The sequence below is a fragment of the Pseudoliparis swirei genome, chromosome 15, assembly GCF_029220125.1.
Source record: "Pseudoliparis swirei isolate HS2019 ecotype Mariana Trench chromosome 15, NWPU_hadal_v1, whole genome shotgun sequence".
Classification (NCBI taxonomy): domain Eukaryota; kingdom Metazoa; phylum Chordata; class Actinopteri; order Perciformes; family Liparidae; genus Pseudoliparis; species Pseudoliparis swirei.
This window is the reverse complement of record NC_079402.1, coordinates 16493086-16514154: the sequence shown is the minus strand read 5'-3', so window position 1 is coordinate 16514154 and position 21069 is coordinate 16493086. Positions and strand designations below refer to the sequence as shown.

Below are 21069 nucleotides of genomic sequence, written 5' to 3'. Positions count from 1 at the left end.
GTGGTTGGCTGGTCACTGACACCTGGGCGGTCCTAACCTGTCCGCGGTCACCTCTCACCAACGTCAGTTTCACCGTCAGCTGGAACTGGGGTAGTGGGGAAAAAGTCTGAGGGTGAGAGCAGGGTAGAGTTATTTCATTCACCCAACAGGTAATATCTCGGTCACGTTGCGGAGTCATCAGTGTCACCCAATCCATTTCTCCTTTTCCCGGCCTGCGCCCCAGGTATGGGACTGCATGTTTCACAAAGGTGCCCTCCACCATCTGGAGGACGACATTCTGAAACTCAACTTCGTAAGATTTCTTGCTGGCCATTAATGGGAAAAGGGCCTCACGCACGGGGTGCGGATGCAAGGTGACCATAGAGTCACCTTTAGTGCCAACTGAATGGCTAGGGCGCTCTTCTCTGCATGACGGAAACTGGCTCATAATCATGCTCTGCAAAGGAGACAGGTTTGGGGTCAGATCGAGTGGAGGTGTACATTCCCAGTCCTGCCCCTTTCGTGTCTTTTTTCTGAAACCCAGCCTCTCTGAGTCAGAAGGGTGTAGATCATTCCCTCCTCGTAGGAGGGACAGGCCGCTACATAGGCCAAGCTTAGTGGTCGCGGAACAGGGAAGGAGGCCGTCACTGGTCGCTGAACACGAGCAGTCGCCTCTGAACCCCACCGGATGGTCATAGCGCCCCATGGTCGTTCTGAGGCCGTACTCGGTAAAGCAAGGCCCACAGAACATCAGGCGACAGAAAGGAAGACCCTCTCTGGCCAAACCCACGGGGTTTGTGGCCGCAATTGGGGATAGAAATTTGCCAGGGCGAGCCTCGGGGTCGCCCTGCCAGATACATCCCGAGACGGGTTGTTGACATGCTGCGCACGTCCCCGGGTAGTGTCTTTGCCACTGCAAGCGACAAGTTCTTTCCCAATTGGAAACAATGGTACCTTTCAGGGCCAACGCTGTTACTCAGGCTTGCGCCAACCCCGATTTTGTCCCCCTGGCAGCTGAGCGTCCACACGGCTTGTGTTGTGTGTGTGGTCAGGTCACCGATGTCAAGTTCAAGTCCAGGATTGATGGGATAAGGACTTGCCATTCCAAATTAGTTTTGGATGTGTCTGTTACACAATATCTCAAGTCGCTACGGCGTAGCTTTTCTTAAACCCATCGACCATGGCACATTGCTGACATCGTGATCTGACCTGTGTTGTGTGTGTTTTCAGAGCAGGTATGCAGATCATTTTGTTCATCAAAAACCTTCGAATCTTCTCATGACCCACATGCCCTAGCCCTTCGTGCACTTCAGTGACCACCTGATAGGCATTGTCTGGTGGCACTTTAGTGAATGCGTCTTCTCCCTTCCATCCCGTGGAAATATCAGAGAGTTTGGCCACCTTGAATCGTCTCTGGGCCATTAGGTCAACCTGTCTATTACCATCATGATCGTAATCTCTAACGTCGGTGTGACTATTAACATGATTCCAATCTAGGTACATAGAACGAGTTATTTCTGCGATTAGACTCCACAAATGTGCATGGGCAGTGGTTCACCCTATACATTGGTAAATCTCTTTGTTTCCAGTACTCCAATTCTTGAGTACCCGCTTTGTAACAGTAATCACTGTCAGTTACAAGTCTTGGTTTAGAAGTGTTGTTCTTCTTAGCTGCTAAGAGGCCTTCCAAAAAGGCATTTACCTCAGCCGTCTGAAAAACGTTCGGTGCATTTTTGTAGCCCATTGGCAGCCGGAGCCAACGATACGCATCTACCCCCCAGGTAAAACACGTCTTTAGCTGTGACTGCGGATCAATGGGTATCGACCAAAATCCATTGCTTAAATCCAAGCTGGTCTTGTATCGTTTCTGTGGGAGAATTCGCATAGTGCGGGAAGGATTAATTAAATGTCGGGCGTCGGAGTACGATCGTTTGTTTAGCTCGATGAGGTTGTGGACTAATCGATTGGTGCCGTCTGGCTTTGGAACCCCCATCACGGGGAGATTAGTGGGCGGGTTCTGCACCTTTGCGATAATCTCCAGCTGTTCTAGCTCCTGGATGGTTTGTCTAAGCTCTTTTTTGATCTCGGGTTTAATCGGGTATTGGGATTGTCTGGGTGGCATTCCTCCTTGAATGGAATGTGTGTACTTGGGGCGTATCCGACATCATTTTTGAACCGGGCGTAAGTTCCTCGTTTGAGTACTTCTCTCAGTTTCTCGGGGTTCGGGAGGTTAGTCTTGGCTACCTGGTCTTGGATCTGGGTCTCGATGTTAACCTCCTTTAGGTAAGCTATTTTACGGCATAATGGTAGGTCTTTTAGCGCAATTAATCTATCGCGGCCTTGAACCCCGATCAGGCCACAGTGCTTAATTTCTTTTAACATTACTTGATTCCCGTCGGCTAATTCAACGGAGATTCTGTTCCTGTGAACATGCCCTGAGGCTGAACGGACAGGTCTGCTCCTGTGTCTACTCTGTAGCCGCCCCTTTAAAATCTGCGTTCAAATTTCCTGTACCGTTCTCCCAAGTATACTCTCTCAACATCTCTAAGATCGGGTGTGGTTCTTCTTGGGGTGTTCCTCGTCCCAGTCCTCCTGCTGCTTCCGTAGACTGTCCTTTTCCTCCTTGCTCATGGCCTGATAGGTGGCGTTGTCGACTCGGGGTCTTCGGGTCTTTTCGGCGTTTGATGGTAAGTTTTGACTGGGGGTCGGACGGTTGCCCTGTGGCCCCTGCGGGTATTGACCTCGGGGCGGAAGGTTTTCGCGGGGTCGGTTCTCTGAGGGATAAGTCTGATGTTGTTGTTGTCTCTCTGAGGGATAAGTCTGATGTTGTTGTTGTCTCATTACTCTGAAAAAAACCCGTGTACGCGGGATCGGTCAGAATTTCGTGGGGAACCATGCTTCTGCACCGGGTGAAGAATGCGAGGTCCGACTCACCCTTGTAACGCTCGGGGATCAGGTACTTTAATTCCTTGGGGCCTATGTTGGGGTGGGTCAGACCTGACCCCTGTGTGGAGTTGGGCAGTAGCAAGGAGTTACTTTCGAGCCTAATGTCGGGTGGGGGCTCTGTTCCGGGGTTTGGGTCCGCCAACGTCGGGTCGGGTCTCTGCTGGGCTGGGGGGTTGTCTGCTCGCTGGTCCGACGCCGGTGGGTTTCGGACGTGGTTCTGTACGGCTTCATCTCTTCTTACTGCTCCTGTTCGGTACCAGTCGTATCCGGCTGATAGGTTTGAATCCTTCCATGGTCGGGGAAGTCGGGGCTGTCCTAACACGGTGTTGGCCGATGGAGCGGCCTGGGAATATTGAGCCTCGGCTTGCGTCACTGGGTACCATGGGGCCAAGGGCTCAGTGGGATGGACAGGATTACTCGCGATGTTTGGTGGGTCGCTAAAGGTGGTCCTTGGATTATAGGGGTAGCCTTCGGGCGTATACCAGGTCGGTTCCTGGGCAGGAGCCTGTCGGGTTCATACTGTCTCCTAGCTATGGGCTTGGCTCGTGGATGATTGCCCCGGGAGATGGGCGCTAGAGTGGGCGCAAAGCTCACGCTGCGGGCCTCACGTGGGTTTTGGGATGGATCAGGACGGATCGGGTTTCCCCGGTCCTGGCCTTTGTCTCTGGGAGTTGAGGTCAGAGGAGGGTCAGTCATGTTAAGTCTCCCTATGTCGGGTAGCCAGCTGTGACGGACGGTCTTATGTCTTGCGCCTGGAGTGGGTGGGCGTTGGGCTTCTAGGGGTAGGTATCTCTTCTCCTCACTGTCGGATTCCTCAGTCGACTTGCAGCTGTCTGCGAGGCCTCTTCTAGCTGGGCCTTCAAGTAGGTTTTAAGCTGGGGTGTCCACTAATACACAACAGCCACTAGGCCGGATCTATACAGAATGTGACACTTGACTATGAAAAATTGTATTTTAATTTCTATATTTAATAAGTATCTAATACTTTCTAGGCTTGAATTCGCAATCTTTAACTGAGTCGGAGGAACAGCTTCTCACCCCGTGTGGGAGGAATCATCTATTAAATGGCCATCCGTCGTCCAACAGAGTCTCAATTACTTATCCAACCCAATCTAACTTTATTTATCTTTACTGGTTATGATAAATGCAATTGATCCTATCTATGGCCCTTGCTCTGCGATTAGACTCCACAAATGCGGCGTGGCAGTGGTTCGCCTAACATTCTCCTGACCTCGGCTTCATGGTCTGGGTTTGTGGTGAGTAGGGGTTCGTGTAGAGTCAACAAGGGACCTCGTCCTAGGGCGGGTCTATCTGATCCGGGCTTTCACCTCGATTAGGAATCTGGTCGTCCCTAGTGTGAACGTGTCTGTCACGCCGGGTCCCGAAAAGTCCGCCCAGTAACGTCTCGGTTGGTTGGGGTCGGACGGGTCCGCTACGCCTGGCGGGATGGGGTGTGGGGTTTGGGAAAGTGTCGAGGGCTCTAGGACGGAGGCCCACATTTGGTACTCTGTCCGGTCCTTAAGGCACAATAGTATGTTCAAATGACGGCCGTGTTTTTCCCATGAGTGAGTGAAAGCGGCCTTAGAGTCGTTGGCTTGGTAGTTCAGTGGTTCGCCTCAAGGAGGCATAATGAGGTAATTGGGTTCGTCCATTCTGACTAGTTCTATGGCATGTAGAAACATGGCATCGTAGGCCTCGCCTAAGGCATAGATTGGATCATGAGTTGCCGCGTCTTGTCGTGGTACAAGCACGGTGTGTAGGACAGTGGAAATGAGTGGGTTGTTACTTTCCCGAGTGGTCACCACTGAGTTCTGAGCGAAAGGTCCTTGGTTCCTCCTCAGCTCTTCTCGAGACTCGTCTTGCATGCGGTCCCCTGTCATTCGTCGGATTTCTAAAGACACGCCACTATCATGATGGAGGTTAGCGTTGGCGGGATTCACCAACATGCAGGGGTGTTCTATGGCTAAGTCCTGCAACCTTGTCTGGAGGAGGGTCAGCTGACCTTTGCCTCCATTGGCCGCTCTAATTTCACGTTGGGGCGTGGCCGGGTAGTCAGGTTCAGTCTGTCGGCGTTGTGGTCTTTATAGGCGGGGGGTGCGGAGGGGGGTTCTCGGGACTCCATGAAGTCCCTTAAATAACTTCCCGGGTCCCTGTAATTATGGGGGTTGGGCTCTAACATCTTTCGTTGGCCTGCGTGGTACGGGGTGTAGGTTCCCCCTTCGATGCCACTGGCATCGGAGAATTCTGACGCCCCGTCGTCCATCTTTGGGTCTGTGGTTTCCTAGTCTTAGTCCTATGGATATAGTTTAGAGTATCATCTGGGGAACTGTTTAACAAATCAAAATTGGTATTAGGTTGTGGACTTCGTACTGCCCTGCTGCGGGTGGTGTGGGTACACCGGTAGTTATTTGTTCTTTGATTTAAAAATAGAAGCCTATTTTCGAACGTGTCACTTTTGACGCCAAACTGAAATTCGCAATCAATAGATCAACCTGAACAAAAACGCCTCATACAAATTAAACTCGATAAATCAAATTAAACTCGATAAATCAAATTAAAGTCAATAGATCAAATTAAACTCAATAAATCAAATTAAACTCGATAAATCAAATTAAAGTCGATAAATCAAATCAAACTCAATCGGTCATTTTAATGTAAGCTATTAACTAAATTAAAGTCAATAATGTGGGTTCAATCGAACACTCACAGCCTAGTAGGATCACACCTGTTCAAGGTAGTCCCACTCGCTTTGGAAATAAAAGAAGGATATGTTATCCTATTCTAGGTTACTGGTATATTTTCCTGTTTAACTAGGACATCCGAGTGTCCATAAACTGCTATATTCGGTGATATCGTTAGAAAGAGGCATGATGCATTGACACCAGCCTGTTTGGGAAGAGGGGGGGAAAGCAATGTAAACAAAGCTCCAGCTCCTCAGCTCTTCTATAGGGATTTAGTCAGATATTTATCTCCACATGTCCTGGGGGAACACAAGGATTGTTTATCCAACACTGCCAGATTTATCATAGATGGTCAAAACAACACTGCCGTTATTACAATATTATTCACGCCACCCTGCACATCAATATGCACAATAATGGAAGAGGGAGACCAGTATCTGGACGGTCCATCTGCTAGGGGAGTGGGACGTCACTTCCAGCCGTGGTGACGATGTCGTCCGGCCCCTTTTACCTCCTCTCAGCCTCCGCTCAGACCGCGCACATCTCTTCCAAATAAAAAGGCTGTGATCCCACGCACACACCTCTTGGAATATGTTTGAGGGGAAATCCCAGAAGGATTTCGACCCCTATCGTGTTTTAGATTAATTGTTACAGCCGCAGTCTGGTTAGAACGGCGTCACTATATCCAATCACACCCACACACGTCAGTCGGAATAAATGGTGATACGCTCACTCTGTTCATTCACGGTTAGTTATTTAAACACACATGCCTAGCGACGGCTATCTCCGAGCGGGGAGCCTAACTCATCGGCTTGTGTTTAAAGTTTTGTAATTAAATTCTATTAATTACAAGTACTAGGAGAGTTTTTGTGCCTTTTATCGTCCCTTCAGTTCCTGAGCCTTTATCGCACTGAGGATCAGCTCAGCTGGGCTTTCTCTGTGTGCCAATAACGCATTTTAGGGTTAAGCTGGTTTTAGACGGAGACGAGCGTGAAATTTACGCTCCGCCAAGCGGGTTTTTCCAACGAGCTAGGTAACTCTTCAACCTATTGCGCACTGATTTATTCACTCCATGCTAACTGCCTTTAAAACGCCCGTGAAGTACTTCTAGTTTTAAAGTTTCCTCCTCCGGAACTACCAAAACGCTGAAAATCGATCGGCACTGCGTTAATGGACGGTTCCTTTTCCAGGAAAAGGACGGCCAGATTACGGGCTCGATTGCCCGATAAACAGGTGGAGTGCCTCGGTGAGTAGGGCAGAGGACAGATAATGGGTGTTTGCCGCACGGGTGCAGAACATACAGTTAGTCCGAATGCTCCCCGGAAATCACCGGTTACCTTCTCTGGCTCAGTAAATAAATCAATTCAGTTCGTTTCACTGGTTTCATACAGTTTTCGTCGGGAGGGTTCGTGTGTTTTAACCTGAGAGAGAAGAATCCGCTCCTTGTGCTCGGGTTAAAATAAGATTTCAAACGTGAATCGTTATTTTCCATTTAATTAACCGTATTGATTAATTAAGGTATGATACACAAGCCTATCTACCTCTCAACTCCGTGTTCAGGCGCCATGTTAAGAGGGCCCACGCACGTGAACCGAATTCTGTCGCCTCGGGTGAGAGACGGAAAGAAAGGGCACGCAGTCTTCTGTGTAGGGGAAACCGGGGAGAGAGGAGCGGGAGGGGGAACGGGAACGAGACGGGAGAGGAGATGGAGAGGAGGGGAAAGGTTTGAGGTGCGAGCGGCTCACACCGGTACTTTATTGAGGGGAAATAATCGTGCTCTAATGACAGACCTGTAGATAACTGTCGAAGAGCCCGTCGGCGGCGCCAAGCGCAGCGCGTCACCGCGTCTGCTAACCTGTCGCACTGGAGAGGACGGGACCACGCGTCACGATGCCCTGTCCTCTCTCTGACGAACGGCCCGGTCACGGTCTCCGCCGTACCAGACGCTTCGAGGGGAACGGAAACTCGAGCGAGGGCGAAGACCGAGTTAAGGGGAGAGAGGCGGAGATCAGTAACTCCTCTATATGATTCCGCGATCGTTCGGGCCTGATGAATGACGCGTGCACATAGACAGTGGTAGCTGTTATTCTCGCACGCGGCACCCCGGATGATGTCAGATCGATCTCCGCGGAGAGAAATGCTGGGTATTCAATAATCTAGTCTCCTTCTAAACACGCTCGAGGTTACTAGGCTCTTAGAGCGGCTGGCGGACACTTATTAATATTCTTATTCTTAGGACAAACTCCGACGTGGACTCAAGTGTTATGAGTCCCTCTCGGTCCCGGAGCCAACCACGGCTCGGCCGAGCCGGAGGTCTACCAGCTGCAGCGATATCTCTCTTTAGTACAAAATGTCAGTTACCAGTGTGTGAGGAATCAGTATGTGTCCTGGGTGACAGAGATCAGTGGGTGTAGCCGTGCAGATGTCGCTCAGACTCACCTCGGCGCGGGTTCCGCTTCGGGTCTCCTCGTTGGGTCTCCTCGGGCGGGTTGACGGGTGAAGAAATAGGACTCACAAAAAAGTAGGTCCACGAACCGAATGTAAAGTTTAAGACTGCAAGGCAGCCAAGTATTTTATTCAAAAAAGGAAGAAATAAACAAAGTACAATTATTAATGATTTCCTCTCGGGAGCCTGACGCAAAAGTCACAAGAACTTAAAAACCTTTTCTTCAGCCTTTCAGAAAAGAAAGAAGAAAAATAGACAAAGTACGTCAGGCGCCCGTGAGTTCTTCACGGACGCCTGACGCAAACCACAACCTATGAAAACCCTCTTTTCTTTTCAAAACCTCATTTTTCCAAAAAGCCCCCTTGTTTCCTCTGTTCGTCACCTTTATACCCCCGGCCCTTCCCACTTTTACCGGATATCCGTCCCCCTCTTTGGGGAGTTGACGGGGTTTCACCCCCCCCCACCCTCTCTTCCTGAGAGGTCCTGGAGAGACTCTCTGTCCCACATCAAAGAGGGGGACGTTGTTCCCTCCTGTCTCTGGGTACTTTGGGTCCCCCCTCTATATCCTTTCAGACTGGGTCAGACTTTACGGAGCCAGTGACAGAGACATATATCACATTATCATGTCAATGACCATTGATCTACAGGCAGGCCAACACATATGAATCCATGCATTTGATTATTCACTTCCGGAGTCTCATCCTCTCTGGCCCCTTTGATCAGGCTTTGGGCTCCTCAACACACAATCCACCAGGTCTTCATTTGAATATCACCAGAGATGCCATTGTCCTGTCTTGACCAGCCTGTTGTAAATGCCTCCTCTGACCTCTCAGGCGACACTCTCTGATCCTTTCAGACTGGTGAGACTCTCCGGAGCCAGTGACCGCCAACACCCTCTAACCGGGGGTCAGGATAAGGAACACATTGGGAGACATATATCACATTATCCTATCAATGACCATTGATCTACAGGCAGGTTAAAACACATGAATCCAGGCATTTGAATCTCACAAGAGGTGCCATCCCGTCTGGTCTTGCTCTTGCTAATCCCAGAAAAATTCGCATTTATTTGTCCTTCTTCTAACAGTTGACATTCTTTGAAGAAACCTTCCACTCACCTAAGAAAAGTGCGTCTCCTCCCACTGAAACCTTGAAGCCGTGTGACTGCGGCATTCCAAGCCGGAGCTCATTTTGTTTTACCTGAGAGCGCCTCTAAATATTAATGTGGCCTTCTCCCTGAGTTACAGCCTCACCGGCCTGCCAAGTCTCTCAGCACTCGTCTACCTGCCTCTCTTCCTCGCCTTCCACTTTCCCACTTTCAGTATCTCCCTTCAACACTCTCGGCTCAGTCTTTCCAACCCCCGAAGGTTAATTTCTGATGATATCAGACGTGATGGGTTGTTGGCTCTCATTCTTCTTCTCTCTCTCACGATTTTTCTTTTTTTTTAATGACTCCCATCACGCCACTCGAGCGGAAATCGCCTCCTTTATTTCGCCCGCTGGATGGCATTTGGAAGCATTTAGTTTCACAAAAGGCGAGAGGTTGAACGCTAACCTCAAATCTAATACTGACATTAGAGCTATCTGGCATCACAAAGATTAATCAGATGTGACATTTGCCAACGATCAAAAATCTGAGCGACCTCAAGAGATTTAAATGTGTCGTGTCACCCGTGTCTCACCTGCTCCTGTCGTCACTGGCCAATTAATCCATTTCCAATGGGATAAACAGGAAGCCAGGGAAGGGTACAAAACACTTGACCCTGTTCAAATACTGACATTTACCACATTGTTGGCACTTTTTTTGTTACGTCTCACTCTGTATTTTTCTTTTTGAGAGTTATTTTACACAACATGAACTATCATGCACTTATTTTGCCTGTGTGTGTGTGTGTGTGTGTGTGTTGGCTCTGTCCGGGACTTTAGCAGCAGTTGATTTGTGACTTTGGCCCCTTGCTGCTGTTTGAGGAGCGTCTGAAGCGTCTCCAGCGGACTAATGGGACGACGTCCAGCGCGCCGCCTTGTAAACAATCTCAAAAAAAGTCGTGTTGCACCAGTGAAGTGCTCTTGGAAATCAAAATGTCCTGACAACAGTCTCAAGTCTTCAAAATCAGCCTGTTTGTCAACTACCAACAGAAAAGCGGTCGCTTTGAGTTGAAAATGAGTCTTTCTGTTAGATCTGCCCTTTCCCAGCTTCATCTGTATATTTCCTGTGTTTGAGTAACGGCCTTTGTTTGAATCAACTGTGAACCCTTAAAGAATGGTGTAAGTAATTGTTTTGAGAATCAAGGAATCAAAGAAAATCTGTGATTTTGGTATCATCTTTATTTTAATTGATAATATAGATGATTGGAAGCGGTTATTTCGATACACAGTATTATTATTTTTTACTTCTTCTTTGTGCACTTTTCAATCGTTTATACAGATTCTTTTTGGTGGTGATTTTGACAAAAATATATGCGATTGTTCTCGTGGTCCATACAAACATCCGTCTTGCTATATGAGTCGAATGGGAATAAGTTCTTTCCGAATTCCTACGATTAAAACCACCGTGTAATCACTGTCACCGGCTAAGTCAGAGCAGACATTGCCAAATCCTCTTCTGTGCTCAACCGTGTCTGCATGAATTATTCTCGGAGCAAAGGCAAATGATTTATGCATAATATATCATAACGGTCCCACGAGGGAATATTCCACGTGGATGAGGCGTGTGTGTGTGCTGTAGTACTTTGGTACTCGGAGGGGTAAATTAATCCGTTTAAATCTAACCTCATCGCTACCAGTCATTGTCGCAAACTGCCAATTAGCGTTAGCATCCTTGCTGTTACAAACACGTCTGCCTGTCCCCGTCAATTAAAAATAATTCACCCGCTAATCAATCGTTGTCACGACGGCGAAATGCGACATGGCGTCTGAAGGATGAAGAGTTGGTTTTTTCTCCCTTCGAAACAAACAGACGAACTCACAGGAAGTCGAAAACCGAGCGCAGTGCGAACACGACGACCGAGACTCGAGACTCGAGACTCGAGACCGCGCCGCGTCGCCTCCTTCACGTCTCACCAGGAGCTCGACACCAGACGAAGTGACCCTCATTCATTTCAGATGAGTGTGCCCGGGGGGTGGGGCCGTGGTGGGGGCGGCGGACTGACAGCTGGTGGAGAGAAAGCTCCATTTTAAATGAGTCAGAGACAGCTCATTGTTCGTATCGATCATTGAGAATATCATTGACACACATGCATCAATGCTTTATTTAACAGCGGCAGGCTGTTGGGTATGTGCACTTGCCCAAATGGTACACCGTATGGCAAGCATCGACCAATCAGAGAGCAGCTTCTCGGCCGGTCCCAGTCCATCATCCTGCAGGATGCATGGGGGGAAAGTTTGTGGCGTGGCTTCAACCTCATTTTATCAACAACAAAAACAATAAATACTGAGGAATATAAATCAATATGCAATTAGAGAAGAGATATAGAAGTAATGTATTGAAAGCAAGGTTAGTATGTGAAATAGTAATAGCTAACATTAATGTATAAATGGTTGAAAATGAGAGCTGGATTGACTGACAGTAGATTATTAAGTATTACAAATTTAGCAATAAGAAGTATATGAAGTTTTTCCCCATTTCAGTGATTACCTTTAAGCTAGCTGATTGATAAATGTTTAGTTTTAGTTGATAAACGATTGAAAAATGAAGACTTAGAAACATGCATTACATTATTAGATCAAAGTGGGAGTGCATGGTGGGTTAAGACCTTTAACTTCATTTAAAAAGATTGAAATCTTAAGTTATTGTGGAGCATTTTATATTACCCGCTACCTCATCCACAGTTGATGTGTGTCGCCTTCTCTTTATGTAATGGTGGAGCTTGAATATTGTATTTTATCTAAAAAAATTCTTCCTGCCACTTATAATAATTGTATTGCAGTTGGAGCCGTCCCTGATGGATGAAGAGCATTTTGAAAGCCCAGTGAACACGTATTTGGCGGTTGATTAACATTTAATTATACCTCGCGTTAGAACACAACGTAATAACTGACACTCGCCGTCACTTAGAAGCTCGCCCTGACTGCTTTGCTTTCAGCGCCGTGAAGGGCGCTGTGTGCACACACTGCCCACTTAAACTCGGCCGTGAATATGAAAAGTAATGAACCGAAAACCTAAATATGTTCTGCTGGTGTGAATATATGTCTGGTTGAACAATAGATCGTATAATTCCGTTTTATTGCCGTCGCCCCCTACGCACATGGTACCTCTTTAGACCTCCATATTTGCCCCAGTGAGACGATTCCCGTTAACGCTGCCGGTTCTGAAAAGTCTCTTCAGAAAAACCGTAAAGGATTCAAAGGAAAACAATGTGTATTAATAATATATTGCTGAATGTATCCATCTTCAAAAGATGAAGCAAGTGACTCCTGAAAGCGGTAATGAGGGCGCTGGGGGCAAAGTGAACAAACATTCCCGAGATCATTATTCCCAGATTAGATTCAGGCCCGAGGGAACGGCACCGCGCAAACACTTCCGCCACAATGTTCCTTCAGTTGAAGAATATATTTTATATCTCGATGCTTTTGAATATAGTGGAATCACATCGTATGAACCATGTTCTATCAGTTGGATGCAGGGCACTTCGCCGAGCATGAGAGCCAAGTAAACAAATAGCCAACCAAATAACTAACCAAGCAACCAAACAAACAAACAACAAACCAACTAAACAACCAACCAAACAAACAACTGGCCAACCAAACAACCAACCAACCAAAAAAACAACCAAACAATCAACCAAACAACCGAACAAACAACTAAACAACTAACCAACCAAACAAACAACTAAACAACTAAACAACTAACCAACCAACCAACTTACCAACTAAACAACCAACCAACTAAACAACTAACCAACTAAACAACTAACAAAGTAATCAACTAAACAACTAACCAAACAACCAACTTACCAACCAAACAACCAACTAAACAACAAAACAACTAACCAACCAACCAACTAAACAACCAAACAACCAACTAAACAACTAAACAACTAACCAAACAACCAACTAAACAACAAAACAACTAACCAACCAACCAACTAAACAACTAACCAACTAAACAACTAACAAAATAATCAACTAAACAACTAGCCAAACAACCAACTTACCAACCAAACAACAAACTAACCAACTAACCAAATAACCAAATAACCAACTAAACAACTAACCAACCAAACAACCAACTAACCAACTAAACAAACAAACAACCAAACAATCAAACAATCAATTAACCAAAAAACAACTAAACAAACAACTAATCCACCACCCTCTTTGTTTTACATGTCAAAGCATACCGAATGCATTAAAGCTAGTATACATTCCTCCCTATGAAGCCAAAACAATAAAGATAAAAGTGTCGACCCAGATATTGACCATGATGTGTTTTCCTCTTTATGATAAATTAGTTTTCCAAAGGGGAAAATAGGACAAAAAAGGGGAAAGCAAGATAGAGGTGAGACAGTTAATCTTAAAATGATTTTACTTTCCGTCCCATCGAAATGTCACCGCCGGCTCCGGGGGAGCAGCGAGGGTTCAGCACACACCTGTCTCGTTTTCTTTCTGCCGGCTGAAAAGAAAAGCGAGCTTATTCTCTCCCCAAAGAGCCGGCGACAGCAAAACCTTTCAGCGGTCGCTTGTTCACGGACCTCGGTGGCGAAGGACACATCAGCAACTGTCCTTGTGGAAATAGCCCTTCTGACTCCTCCCCCATCAACAATCTGGGAGGAAGAACAGCTTGACGGGGAGATTTAGCAAGAGGGAGAGAGACGGAGAGAGGGAAAGAAAAGAAAGAAAGACAAAATGAGGGAGGGGTTGAGTTATGGTCGGGGGGATAGCGGGAAGGATGAGGAGGAGGAGGATGAGGAGGAGGAGGAGTGCTCCTTTTCTCTTTTCCAGCTAAAACAGTCTCAGGAGCTGCCCCCCAGCAACAGAGGGAGGAAAGCATGATGAATAATTAACTTTGATAAATGTCACAAGCGGCAGATCATTCCTCTGTTGGGTTTAGAGATCTGTTTTTTTGTATTCTTTTGCTTTATGCCCTGTGATGCTGCGCTACGCTGCAACCCCGTCCCCCTAAAAGCATCCCATACCCCCCCCCCCCCCACCTACATACTTTTCAAATAAAAGCCAATAAATCATTAATATTAGGGACCTTTTAGCAGATATCACAGACATCTCGGGGAGGTCTCCTCCATTTTTAATCAAGTCATTGATGTCAGTCTCATTAACTGTAAAGGCATGTTTGAGGGGCAGGAGTCTCTGGTGGTAAACGGCTTCATCAATGCAAGGCTCCAGCCGTCATTGCTTCTTCTTCTTTTTTGTCGGAGAACACAGCATTCATTAGAATGAATACAAGATAAAAGAAATGACAAATTGCCGTCTTGGTGTTCTAAACAAGCTAAATGTGTCCCCTTTCCCCCCAGAGCTGTGAAAATGAGTTATGGATTACCACGGCCTAGATTAATGAGGTAATTGCAGATATGTATCATTTTGTTTATTGTAATTATGAGATCGGCCTCTTTGTGTCTGTGCCACCTGAAATGCTTCATATTCATCACGAAGATAATTGTTTTGCTTTAACGGCCTCTGACTGCACCATCCGCCCCCAGCGCTGCCGTATCTATATACACATTGTAAAGGAGGCTGTAATGACACGGATGATTTAATGCCAAAGAACACTTAAAGATTTTTATCTCATCGACGTGTTTGTTAATCAGGCGCGCGCCGAATGACGAGATCCCTTATCAGTAAACACATCGATTCTTCAAAATGAGATGCTGATTTTTCCGGGCGTTATTAATCTTCTTTTTCGATGACGTTGAGTAATCATACCCGTACGGCACCGTGCTGCCTGCGCGACATGGAGATCTATCCAGAAAGAACGTCTGAGATACATAAACCACCTTTTCTGGTAACTTTTCCCATGACATTTCATCCAGCTTCTTCATTCAAGGTCAAAAAACATTCCAATACTTACGATGCAAAACTAGCGACGACGACTTCACGTTTAATGCTAAGTTGCAAAGTTAGCATGCCAACGCGCGCAAAATGTAGCCAGTGATGGTGATTATGTTTAAGACTGTCGCTGTTGGTATGTCAGCGTGCTACGTCGAGTATTTATCGAGTAACGGGTTGTAGACTCTCGACCTTGTTGTATGTGATGTGCAGGAAACGGACACAAGAGTTGGCAGGCGTTAGCATGCATTAGCACGAGTTAGCACACATTGCATATTGCTAACGCGCAATCACAGAAACGATAAATACTCATTTGCATGAATATTGTCCCCTCGGAGAAAAAGTAAACACAGAAAGGAAAAGAAAGCCCCCCGCTGTGAAAAAATACTTTTTTGGAAAATACTGATAATAATAGGCATTATCTTCTCTATATGATTAGCATTATTATTAGCATTGTTATTAATGTGTCCTGCAGAGTTCAAAACTAAGTAGACCGTACAAGCACAAACAAACGGCGATTAAAAGTGTTCTGCCTTAATGTGGCCCGAGATGTATAAACGCAGATAGAGGAAGTAAAGAAGGCCCGCCCCCTAGTGGCCCGCCTGAGCGCGTAGGAGGACAGGAAGTTGTCAGACTCTCTGCTCCAGCTTCCCATAAGCGGAAAATCAGTGAGAAGAGAGAAGAGCCTTTCCCCGGCGGAGCAATCAGCACATTAATTCTGAAGCAAAACACCTCAAAAGTCTCCCTTGTATCAGAATCCATTTTAAATAACCTAACAATAGCATTTAATTAACAGGGAGTTACACCTGAGCGTTTAGAATTTAACCAAAGAAGTTTCCGCTGTTATATTCACTCAGTCTTCCAGCTTTAATTATTCTGGATTAGAGTCTCGCTGAGATCCTCTGGGGCTTTAATTAGCGACTGAGAGAGTTATGTAAATACAGTTTGGGAGCTGTTGGAAGTCTTTAAATAGAGTTGTGTTTTATTTTCTTCTCTGTTTTTTCTTCTTCTTCTTCCCGAAAGAGAAAACATCCTCCAAGTCTTTTCTTTTTGAAGTTTGTCAAATCACTGCAGGGTACTTTTTCCCTTTTTCGGTGTTTGTGTGGTTTGATACTTCTTCTTTTTTTTCTCAAAGGGCCGTCGCAACAAAACACATTTCTGCAATGAGCCATTTGGGTTTTTCTCCGAGTGAAACTTTGTTGAGTTGTTTGTGCGTCTCAACATGTTTTGCTGTGAGAATGAAGCGAATGACACGCGTGAAGTTAACTCCTCGTTAGCATGCCAACGCGCGCAAAACGTAGGCGGTGATGGAGTTGGCGTTTACCACTGTCGCTGTCGGTGTCTGTGTGTGAGCGCTACGTCAAATGTTTATCCAGCAAACGGTGGTAGACTCTCGGCCTCGTTGTATGTGCAGGAAATACAAGCGTTAGCACGCGTTAGCATGTCGTTAGCATGTGTCAGCCCGCATTAGCATGCATTGCATATTGCTAACGCGCAATCAGAGAAACGATAAATACTCATTTGCAAGAATATTGTCCCCTCTGAGAAAAAGTATTTCACGTTTCTCTGATTCCACGTGCTTACACGTGCTAACGTGTGCTAACGCGTGCTAACGCGTGCTAACGTGCAATCAGAGAAACGATAAATGCTCATTTGCAAGAATATAGTCCCCTCTGAGAAAAAGTAAACACAGAAAGGGAAAAAAGCCCCCTGCTGTGAAGAAAGACTTTTTGGAAAATACTGATAATAATAGGCATTATCGTATGTAGATGATTAGCATTATTATTAGCATGTTATTCATGTGAGTTTAAAACTAAGTTGTCTCTCGTCCTCGTGTGTGCACGAAACAGAGAGCTAGCGTATGAATGACTGATCCTCTCCGCCTCAGATTTGTTTCTCATCCACTGTGAAAATGAAAAGAGCAAAGAGCGAGATGGCCCTCCCATCGGGCTTGATTAAACCCAAAATAAGTGCCCGGGCTTCTGTCTCTGAATTCTAATGAGTTTCTCTGAGTTGTGTTTATCTTCACATTAGTCCTCCACTTCAGACCAGAGTGTGATTTTTCGATGCCGGCGGCGGCGAATTCAGATTCCTGTCATTTCCGAGGATTCGAAGCTCTTGAAAAAGGGAGAAGGAGTTTCATCTGTGAAGGTGATGATTGCAGTCTGAGGTAAAACGGCGGCGTCCAATCACCACGGCCGCTCTCAGAGGAGAGCCACGAAAACAAACCTTTAACCGGCTTGTAGCTTCCGCTCCTCTCTGAAACTCAACCTTTCCGGTCCCGACCACCAAGCCGTTGAAGCCCCTCCTCCATCTGTGCATTACTTATTTGTTCTTTGCCGTCTCAGATCAATAAAGACCTCAACGCCATCGAGCTCATTTACAGGCACACGGGGGTTGTTTGACGTGTTCGACTTCACGTTTGTTTGTCTTCCTGCCACCCAGGTGGAGTTCCTCCCGCTCCATCATCACTCTTGTGCCTTTGATCAACTCGGTAGAGTGAAACTCGCCCCGGGATGCAGGGGGGGGGGGGGGAAGAGGAAGGAGGGATGGAAACTATTTCTCCTCCCCAGCACTTTCTGTCGAACACATTCTCTCCGAAGGATTGAAACAACAATTTAAAAAAAGATGCGTTCGGGGGGATGTACGTCTTTAGGTTCATGGAAAAGGGGGTTTCACTGTGAGTAATGACCCACAATCGGGCGGTTAATGGTAGCGTGCTTCTCCTGAAACGAGAATAAATAAATTTTAGGACGCGATGATGAGCGACGCCCCGACGCCTCGTCACACGCGTGTGCAGTCGAAGGTTAACGAGGGTTTGTGTTGTCGTTCATTTTTTCCGCAGAGCAAATGAATCGATTCCCCCGTGAGACCGTACAGCCGCCCCTGCTTCATGCCGGTCTCCTGCAGCATCCCATTACCCTCTGTAACGTGAGCGGGTTCACAACGAGTCTGGAGGAGCTCCCTGTTTGAGGAAGAAGCTCCGAAGCCAGCGGTGCATCTTAAGAGTTTTTATCTTAGCAGAACAAACGTACTCCTGGTTATCTTAAGGATTTAAGATACACCCCCAGATTAGTGTGCCTTCATGCTTCAGCGTCCCCAAACAGAGAGAGCTCCGTGAATCAATCCCCAGAGGCCAGCTGATCACAACTTCCGGTTCTTGGAGTTATACTTCCGGATTCCAGAAGCCCCTTCAAAATATGAGCTTTTTTAAAGCGATTAGCTCACTTCTCCCAGAATCAAAACATCTCATTCATACAATCAACATCCTATAGTTATGATAACAATGACACATCATACCATCAAGTTACAAATATAAACAGTGACCATGCTTTTCTATACTTGTATAACACATTCTTCAGAATATTCCTCATAATATGAAAATGATCTTTCTGTCTATGCATTATTTAAGACACAAGACTTCCTTGTTTACACGTGCAAGTGCACATAAAATACACAACAACCTAACAGTCGTTTGCTTTATTAAACACACGCAGTGTGAGCGCACAGCTGTTTTTTGTTGTTGTTTTTTCCGAGGTGACCTGAAGGCAACTCAGATGAAGGCATGAGAAGTTCTGTAGCTGGAATACTCTCATCTCTCATCAGTCCATTGAGTTCACATAACTAACGATAGTCACACAATACTGTTTCATAAGCGGGGAGGCCACGGAGGTTGTTGACCTCGCTGGTGAACGTACATCTTCGGTACTTCACCATTCATCTCCAGCCGTGCGTCCCTGCGAGTGTTCGGGACTCGCTCTGATGCTGCGGGAGATGACGTCGTCTTTTTACATTTGAATTATGAATACCTTTTTTTCTCTTTCATTTCAATGAATAAGAAAAGCACTTCACCTTGTTGGATATGCCTGGGGAGAAAAAACTCCCACGTTTTCTTTTATTTAAGTAGTAAAAAATGGAGAAAAAAATATATAGTAATAAAACATTTTTTAAAGCATCATCTTGCTCCAGCTTTTCACGGAGAGTCGTTTACAGTCGAGGTGCACAGGCGTTAACCCGGCAGCGCAAAGGTGGGCGAGAGAGAGAGAGAGAACGAGGTTATGTCCCCGTGAGATGGAGATGAAAAATACATCTGTAGAATAATAATAATATGATGCTGCAATGTTGATGCAAATGTCCCCCGATGCACACCCGACTGTGAAGAAGTCGCAACTTCATTATAAAATCCACCAAATTACAACTTCTAAACTATCCCAAATATTTTTCTTTGTTTTTAAATCTAACAACTATATTTCCTCTAAATTCGGGAAAAGGCAGCCTGGACATTTTATTTTGAGGCCACTTCTAAAAAGTACAACAAATATATATAAGTAAAAAAAGGGGATTATAACTTCAGATCACTTTTCTTTCTCCAGATGTTAAACCGGAGCAAAAGATTCCAGATATTTTTAAAAAGCACACATCTAATAATAAATAGACAGAATAAAGTCTTGTTTCCAATGTTCAAGTTCCTCCCAAAAAATGTTTTTGTGCATGTAAAACTGAATTTGCTCCTTGAAATTTGTATTTCCTGTAAAACTGCATCAAGCAACTAAAGCTGAGGTCAAATAATCTGAATATAGACAAACAAGAAATACAAATTTTATTTTGGTCTCGTGTCAAACTGTTCTGAGAGCAGCAGACGCGTCGAGAAAATGAACTCTAATCTTGTTTTTCTCCCCAAAAAGAAGAAAAAAAACAGAAAGCAAACCCGAAAGCCTCCAGACTCCAAATGGGCCAAAAACCACGTTACGTCTTTATTTCCCGAACATCTACGCCGTTGAGAGGCGGCCGAGATGCCGCTCTAAGCCGGTTTGCTTGCGCTCTCCGTAATGGATTGTTTTGGTCTGCGTCTCAATCCCCCCCCCCCCTTGCAGGCTTGAAGCAGATCCACGCCCTGTCCATCCAGGGGAACTACGAGCTGCGCGTCGACCTGGAGGACTTCGAGAACAGCACGGCGTACGCCCAGTACGGGACCTTCGGGGTCGGCCTCTTCTCCGTGGACCCCGACGACGACGGGTACCCCCTCACCGTGGGGCACTACTCCGGCAACGCAGGTACGGAAGCTCCACCAGCTCCACCGGCCCGGACTCTGGTCGGAATTGTACGTTTTTTGTTTGTTTGTTTGTTTACATTTGTTTCCACCGATGACCTCACGTGAACACGTGAGTCACGCGAGTGCACCTCGTGAGCCAGTAGCCGCACCGGGGGGGACGAGGGGCCGCTAGTGTCGGCCATTTGGATCCGAGCCGGCCGCCCGTCACCTTGATTACATTACCGCCGATTAAACGGCACCGCTTGACCTGCAGCGTCAACACGAAGAAAACAACGACGAAAAAACAGCCGTTGAGATGAGGACGAAGAGAGAGAGAGAGAGAACGGGGACATGAGAGAGATGATGGAGCAAGAAAGGATACAGCAGAGGAGGACGGAGGCAAATAAAAATGAGGATACAGATATTTAAGGGAGGGTGAAATAAAAAAGTGCTGTGTGTGTCCCATGACCTCAGCCTGACCTTAAACTCATCTGCCTGCTGGACATTTGAGTCCAGTCACATTAAGGCTTCTCCGGCCGAGCGCCGTTATCATCGGCGGTGTGTTTGTGCTCGGCTGCCGCTTCCCGATTGGCTGACAGGTGCTCATCTGGGCCGGCGCCGGCAGCAGCCGGACCAAGGTGACATCCAGCGTGTTGCAAACGAGCCTTTAAGTGCTTCTTCTTCTTCTTTTCTTTGTTGTTGTTGTTGTTTCCTCTTGTTTCGAGACCCCCTGGACATCAACCCATTGCCGCTGCCATTGAGCTTCTCCCCCCCCCCCCTCACCCCTCCACACCGTGTGCAACCGTAATGTTGCAACCACACGGCGCGTTAATATCGGGCCGCGGTGGCGGCGGTCGGATTACTTATCCGGCTCGGCCTGTTACCATGGCAACGGCGAAACGAAGAGGGTGAGAAGCCGGGCGGCCACATCCCGAGCTATTATGAGGAGGGCTGTTTGATGCCCCCGACGAGCTGATAGCCGTCAC

General features: G+C 46.6%; 1 protein-coding gene across 3 annotated transcripts in view; it reads left to right on the top strand.

Annotated features, from left to right (window-relative positions):
- Positions 1–21069, top strand: part of fibcd1b (fibrinogen C domain containing 1b) — a 105916-nt gene that overhangs the window by 80493 nt on the left and 4354 nt on the right. For all 3 annotated transcript variants that reach the window (XM_056432606.1, XM_056432607.1, XM_056432604.1), the window contains one exon: positions 19926–20105. In XM_056432606.1, the coding sequence (XP_056288581.1) occupies positions 19926–20105 (180 nt within the window). The remainder of the gene's footprint in view (positions 1–19925; positions 20106–21069) is intronic.